This window comes from Eufriesea mexicana, unplaced genomic scaffold (genome assembly GCF_001483705.2).
Source record: "Eufriesea mexicana isolate 0111107269 unplaced genomic scaffold, ASM148370v2 scaffold611, whole genome shotgun sequence".
NCBI classification, from domain to species: domain Eukaryota; kingdom Metazoa; phylum Arthropoda; class Insecta; order Hymenoptera; family Apidae; genus Eufriesea; species Eufriesea mexicana.
The window spans coordinates 618,030-625,841 of NW_016908771.1; the positions used below are offsets into that span (position 1 = coordinate 618,030).

General features: G+C 49.8%; 1 protein-coding gene across 1 annotated transcript; it reads right to left on the bottom strand.

Annotated features, from left to right (window-relative positions):
• Nucleotides 1-223: 223 nt before the first annotated feature.
• Dfd (homeotic protein deformed) lies at nucleotides 224-7,569 on the bottom strand. The gene is made up of 2 exons (XM_017898085.1): nucleotides 6,186-7,569; nucleotides 224-912 (listed from the first exon to the last, which is right to left on the bottom strand). Exons 1-2 carry the CDS (start codon nucleotides 7,126-7,128, stop codon nucleotides 224-226), a joined length of 1,632 nt encoding a protein of 543 aa, XP_017753574.1. The 5' UTR covers nucleotides 7,129-7,569.
• Between the last annotated feature and the right edge of the window lie 243 nt (nucleotides 7,570-7,812).

Consider the following 7,812-nt stretch of genomic DNA (forward strand, 5'->3'; position numbering starts at 1 on the left):
CGCAGCTCCTCTAGCCTTCTTCCTGTTCGAGTCTCTACCCTTATGCGTCCAGTAGATCACTCACGCGATCCATCGACCACGTCCCGAACGGTCTCCACAGCCTCGTCTCACCGGAGAACGGGATGGAGACGTTCCTCTATGACCAAACAGCAACGAACCCCTGGCCAGCAGCGCCAACGAGACCCGACAGTCGACTCGAGTAGTCCGGTTCCCCGGACGGATGTTACAGCGCCGTCAGCCCGTAATCGGACTTGATCGCCGGTGGCGGAATGGGCGCGGAGACCTGCGACAGCCCTGACGGACTGGTCGCCGGGGCCAGGGGACTGATACTTCCGGAGCCGATGTGTCCCAACGGTCCTCCCGTCGGGCCCTCCATCATGCCGCTCACATGGTGATGACTCAGCTGTGCTTGAAGATGGGCCAGAGGATGCGGGTGACCTTGGAAGCTCGGATGGACCACGTTCGTATGCGGAAGGGCGGCGTTCACCGCGTGCACGTCAGCCATGTCCGTCAGGCCGACGCTCGAGTCCAAGCCAGCGTCGATCCCGCTCGACGGCGAGTTGTTGTTGTTCTTCCTCTGGCTGTTGTTGTTCCCGGTGGCCAATTTGGACCTGGTAGCCGGTGTCTTGGACGGCTTTGCCGACGGTGGCGCCGCCTGGCCGTTCGCGTTCTTCCTGCGTACGTTCTTCGTGTTGGGCAGCTTGTTGTCCTTCTTCCACTTCATGCGACGGTTCTGGAACCAGATCTTAATCTGCCGCTCGGACAACACCAGGGTATGAGCGATCTCGATCCGTCGCCGTCTCGTCAGGTACCTATTGTAATGGAATTCCTTCTCCAGCTCGAGGATCTGGTGCCTCGTGTACGCGGTCCTCTGCCGCTTCGGCTCCATCCCCGGCTGGTACGAGCCGTTCGCTGCAAGAACCAAACAGAGATCGGGTCGAGTTAGTTGAGACTGGCTTCTTTGGGGGCTCGCATCTGATCTGATCTAATGACGCTCTGTACGTTTGCGTGTGCGTCGAGCACGATCGAGGCGAGTTCGTAACCCGACGACGGCGTAGAGGGATAGAAGGTACCGTGTTTGCGAATAAATAGCTATGATTGGCTTTTCCTGTCACACCGCGGGGTTTTAGCGAATATCAAGTAATCGTTTCGGCCTTGCCTATCCGAACAAAATGCCACGGCAGAAATACCCAACCGCTTACCCAAGCAATTACACGTAGATGTAATCGCGTAATTTTTCTACTTTAACACGCTGGCAATCGATTTTCCCTATTTACTCGAGCCTCGTATGGAAGCACGAACGGCCTACGAGTACCACGAGCAACGGTTCCCCTGACACGGCCTTCTATCGTATATTTTCTGTCACCCTTGACGATGCTCCCTTTAACCCACTTCTTTACGCGTCACGTACGATAATTCTATCTCTCGAAAAGTGACCCGAATACGGGAGAATACCCCTCTACCTGCCTCGCAGCGGACGACAAAGTGGAAGAACCAGGCAATACGAGAAACTTCGATTCTCACGATACCCGATATTCCTCAACCCGGTCTCGAAAACGGCCTATCTGATGGTCGAGGGAATGGAAGAAAAAAAGTAGAGGAACCGAAAGTGAATCGACGTAGCGAATGGAAAGTACAAGTATACCAGGCGATTAATAACGAGCAGAGGGACATTCTTCAGGCGTATTATCTCGAACGTTAAATTCGTTGCAGCGTTCGAGCGAGTACACGCTTTGACCGGTGACAAGCGTCATTATTTTAAGGCTTGCGCTATTGTCGATACTCTCGAGGCGACGTGTCCGCGTCGAGTGGCACACGTTCGGCTCCGTGAAACGCGCGATCGTCGATCGCAGCGGATAAAGGGGCCTGACACGTGCACCAACACCGACACCGTCGTTCTCCGGAGAAACGCGAGGAACAACCGGCTCTACATTTCACAATCGGCAGACACAATGTTCCAAGGCCGTGCTGCCCGGTCGCCAAGTAGCCGAGATGCTTGTCGAAGTTGAGGCTCGAGCGGGCATCTTTCACCGAGAGGAAAGCCGAAAAAACGATGATCGGGTCTGATGTGTAAACATAAATTCGACACGTCGGAATGGGCCCCTTTGGCAGCGAGGTAACGCGAAAGTTACTTCTACTGTCTCGATATGCGCTACTGAAGCGTACACGTTGCAAGAGATGCTTCTTCTAGTGCTTGTAAGCCATGTTCGTGTTACTATTTCGGTGTGTGCTATCAAATTTGCGATGGTGACACAGGTTTACCAAGTTTTTAGGCTATTTTGGATCCAGGTACCTTGTTGCATCGGTCTCTGCTTCATTCTTTTACTCGACTCTCTTTCTTTACTCGTATCCTAAGATCAGGACTTTGTTCGACCCACTCTAATCTCCAGTTCCAAGTTTTAAGTTAAATTTACGGTGATATTTCAGTCATTCTCAAGTTCCTAGGTTGTTCTCGGATCAGACTGTTAGCTAGGTTCCAACAAGCGGTATCAAATAAAATTTATAGCGATGCTATAGGTTCATCAAGATTTTAGTTCACTCTCTCTCTTTGTCTTTTAATTTCTTGCGATTGTTTCTGATCTATTTCGATGTTAAATCCTCCTTTCTTGTCTGACGTTCTAATATTCTAGCTTCCTTTAGTCCATTCTGTTTTCTGGCTCTAAAATTCAATTTATAGTGCCTCTCTATAATTTCTTGCGATTGTTTTTGATCTATTTCATTGTTAAATCCTCCTTTCTTGTCTGACGTTCTAATATTCTAGCTTCCTTTAGTCCATTCTGTTTTCTGGCTCTAAAATTCAATTTATAGTGCCTCTCTATAATTTCTTGCGATTGTTTCTGATCTATTTCATTGTTAAATCCTCCTTTCTTGTCTGACACTCTAATATTCTCGCTTCCTTTGGTCCACTCTGCACCCTGGTTCGGATACGTGCCTCTAAATCCAATTTATAGTGTCTCTCTAGACTTGTTACATTTTCGGTAACTATCGTTTCATTGTTTACTCCTAATTTGTCTCGTGATCTGTAGCTCGTCATCTAGTACCATGACATCTTTGATCTACTTCGTTCTCCAGATTCAAATTGAAGTTATAACCAATCGTTGAGTTAGTCAGGTGTTTAGTTACCCTTGTTTCGCTATCTCAGTCCCCCATCTTGGTACCTGCTCTATTGCACTACCTTCTTGGACCACTGTACTCTCCAATCCCAAAATTCCAACTTCCCAATTGAATTTATATCAATACCCTAGATTCTCCAAGTCTACGGTTACATTCGTCTCGCTATTTCGCCTTTCTCTACCCTGCTATCTGCTCTCTCCACACATTTTTCCCTTCACTGCGCCCCCGTGGTCGTATACCACCTTATTTAGAGCTATCTAACGAGACCCGGTATCAGAAGTGACCATCGTGGCTCGTCACTAGCATCGACTCGGGTCGCGACGAAGGTGACGCACGAGGAGAGATTCGTGCATCGATCGCTGGACCGTATCACAGGCGACGTCAATCCTCGCGTGGCATGCTAGAAGCGTTCCTTGGTGGTCCGTACGAGCACGATAGAGGAAGCATGGCAGCGAGTTCAGTTTAGAATCTGTGCAGACACATTCCATTCCGAAGCTGACCGACGGTCCCGGGAAGCCCCTCCTAACAGCAGCGTCCGGTCGCTGAGCTTCGACGTCCAAAGGGGAGAGATTGCAGTCTCCGACAGGCCGACGGACACGCATACCAGACTCTGCTCAACGTCCAACCCAGGCCCGTGTTGTGCGCGAAAATGATACTGCTGCGGATAAAAATGACCGTGCCCTGCGTGGATGCGTTTGGAGCTTACGAAGCTGAACGGAAGATCCTTTCCTCGGGATGATCCCACGTATTGGTGGGAGAAACGAGGATATTTCGGGTATTGCTTTAATGGTAAATGTTGTCTAGGTTCTCCTGTTCGCGTTGATGGAACAAACGTCTTCATCTTGATGAAGAAAGGAGAAGAAGAATCCTAAAGGGCTGGTCGCGATACGGAATTTTTTGAAGCAATTATTGCTGCATCATTGTGAACGTTTGTCTCTGTGTAATTAAGTACACGCGTCTCCAATTTCTGATAAAGTAGCATACAATCTGAAATGTGGATAGGTGTATGAAAACTCGTGTTTCAAATAATTCTTTAAAGCTTCTTGAACGAAGGAGTTTTTCAAACTATAAGATCAGATAAAATATTAAAAGATACAGTGAAAGACACTTTCTAAGAATATTTCTGAATATTTCTCTGATCTTTATATTCTATGTCTACCACACGAACATTCTAACCGTGGGACGTATTCACAGAGAAAAATGGGGAAACAAAATATTGAAAAAATATAAAAAAATTCGCTAAGCATCGTGGATACTTTAGAAACTGATAGGAACGATGAAATTGAAGATGCTGAAAGAGATTCGTGTTCTGGCAGGGAATTAAAATTTCAAAAGGAACAGTACAATGAGCGCCATTTTTTAAGAATATTTTTGGAACTTTTCTCTGATCTTCGAATCATCGTTCGAATTGCTCGCGAGCAATGATTGGAAAACAAAATACCCACTGATTTTCAATTTCGAACCACGTATCTCGGGGGCGCAAAGAATATAGAGAATTTGGCAAAGTATCGCGATGCTATACGTTTCTAAAGGTTCATCGATAAGCGTGTATAGACTGAACGAAAGTGACAATGCGAAAAGGCGAAAAAAGGGGAGAAAAGAAAACGTCTGTTACGGTGGGAGGACGCGTTAAAAACTTGTTTCGCATACGAAGCCTCCCGTTTCTTTCATCGGCGATATTTTTTGTTACCTGGAAATATGAATTATGATATTCGGCTTGGACGGCGATAGTATCCGGGTAGAACGGCCTGAAAAGCGAAATAGTTGCAAGCTGGAATGAACAGCACTTTCCCCGGTCAAAACGGAATAGAAATTTGAGGCTGCAAAGGCAGCCCAATTCTCTGGGATATTACGTTGCAAAAATTCCCTTTGAAGATTCATAATCCTTCTGCGAAATGCCTCCATGCGGCCAGGAACGCTCGCCGCGCGTTCGACTCACGGCTTTCTTATCGGCGCGTTTTCAATGAACAGTAATCCAGGCTTGTGTACCGGTAATTGTGAAATTCCACGGACGTCTGTACCACTGTGGATATCGATCTCGTTGACAGGCTTAGGCGCGGTGCAACGAGCATAGAATTCTCGGTAACCTCGCCGGGTTTTTAGCCGAGTCAGATAGCGCGGCCGCCATGCGAACCCTGGCTGCGATGCAGATGAAGTTGTAAACAAGTAAACAAAATACGGAAAGAATTATCGAAGCGGTACGATGCCACTTTACCATCGACACGCTTTGATCCTGGCCCTAACAGCAACACGAACTTCCGTCGATTTGTCTGTTTTTCTAATACGTGTTTAGAGTCCTCTTGGAGGTTCGCTATTTCTCAACTTGACGTGCGGTACGGGATGAAGAATAGCGACACTAGGCGTAACCGAATAGGTGGTAAATGGGTAGGCTTCTAAAATCTCGCGCAGGTGATCGGAAGGTGCAACGATAAATTGCAGCTCATCAGTCTTCCGGCTGCTCGGTAACGCGTCACCTTGCGGCCTCGGCGTATTAGTTTCACAGGTAAACCCTGCAACACCGCTTCCGAACTTTTGTCCTGTACTTCGTGGCGTGTCGTGAACGTGTCTCGATTATGCTTCTATCGTCGGACATTTAACATCGGGCCCCCGAGGGCGAATAGCGCGATTAATTCGAGTGTCGTAAGACGCGGCGAAATTGGGTATCGTCGAAGGAAAATTGAGAAGTTTCCCGGACTATGACTAGAGCTGTCCTTAACACGGGACAATGGAATAGACGTAGAAACGAATATGACATTTTTCGAGTAGCACCTAATTTTGTAGTGGAAACCTAAATTTGTAGAGTTACCGTGTTCCGTCGGGCGAAGAACGTTGGTCTCCTCGGGTATTTGCAGCGAGTCCATTATTCTATAGCTCTTCGCTGAATTTTTCATCGAAATATTTTCTGTCCCTACGATTTTCGATTCCGAAAAGACTACAGACATCTAGACACGGAGGATATACCGAACCGGAGGCTAAATTCGGTTAGAACGCTAGATCCGATTTCCAATTGACGAATGTTCGTACTAGCCGAGACGCTCGAGCGAAAAGGGACGTTGAGAGTTTGAACTCACCGACACCGGCAACGTGAATCTTCTTCATCCACGGATAAATCACACGGTCCCCGTTCTCCTCGTCCTCCTCCTCGTCCTCCATCATCCCTGGCGACCCGTCCATCATCTGATCGTCCTCCATGTCATCCTGATCGGACCCGTCGTCCACGTGATGCTGTTGTTGCGACTGCTGCTGGCTCTGCTGCTGCTGCGACTGTTGTTGCTGCTGTTGCGTGTTCTGTATATGCTGAGACTGTTGCGCGCTGGTCGGTTGCTGCTGCAGATCCGGCGAGTTGTCGCGATGCAGCTGGCCAGAACTGGCCGGGCTGCAGGCATTGCTATCGTGCGGTGGCTGCTGCTGACTCGGCTGCTGATGATGCTGAAGACTATCCGGCGGCTGCACGTGATTCTGCATAATACCCGGTGACAGTGGAGTGGACCCCAGGACAGTGGACGCCGACACAGGTGGTTGCTGTTGCTGCGGCTGTTGTTGGTTCTGCATCGACGATGGACACGTGAGCGGCGGCTGTTGAGCCTCCGGCGGCATCGCCAGAGAGCCCACCGCATGATGATGAGGATGCAGGCTGGCATGATGAACGGCGTGCACTTGATGGTGAGGATGATGCGGTCCGTAGTAGCTACCGTAGCCGGCGTAACCTCCGTTTAGCTGCACGGCTGACGACGCTCCGTACGGCGTGGACGCCGCTTGATGATGATGCTGATGATAACCGTACTGCAGCTGGTGAGACTGCGGATGATTCAAGTGGTGGCCACCCCCACTGGTGGGAAAGAAGTCCGCTCCAGTGGACGGGATGTAGTTACTCTGGCTGTACTCCTCGCTGGGTGGAAACTTGGGGTCCACCATGACGGAGGTCGCTGCCAAATGGTGGCTACTCGCCGCTTGCTGATGTTGGTGATGATGATATCCACCGCCGGCGGATGGATTCATCAGGAACGAACTCATGTTTGCGAGGATCTCGACTGAATTTTCCACACCGACCTGGTTTACAACCTCGTCGCACGCCGGCCAACGATCGACGGTAGACACCAAGTTCCTTTTCCGTTCGTCCGTCTCTCCGACGTGGTTCCAGGATTAATTCGTCGAATCGCACGGTTCCATGTTGACGATATTCATTGTTGGAAGCGTACACACCGCACTGCACTGTAGCCCGTGGCCGACATCCCTCTCTGCCGGTGCGAGCAGGGTGACTTTTTCCACCGGAGGGGAAAGGGTACCGCGTCTAGACGCAGAAGGCGGAAAAGGAAGAAAGACAGGGGGAGAGAAAACGAGCGAAAAGAGCAAGACCACGGAGAGTAGCAGACTCCCGGTGGACAGCTGCTTATCCTCTCCTCTCCTTCCGCCACTTTTGCGATCTTCCACGAAGCTCCGCGGCCTCGTTCGCTCCTTCCCGCCCACCGAAGCCCAATTACCATACCACGTGACCGCGGCTCCGACCAATCAGAGCTGCTCCCAGTCCGCGACCATGATGGATAGCACGGCACGCATGCAACACGTGAGTGGCGCCACGAGAACCACTGCGGCAGGTGCACCAACTTCTTTCTTCGTGCCTCCTCCGTGTGCGACGGTCACCAGAGCAGCTCTTCTACGCACTCCTTCTCTCTGACATCGGTCCTTGCCAATTTTGTT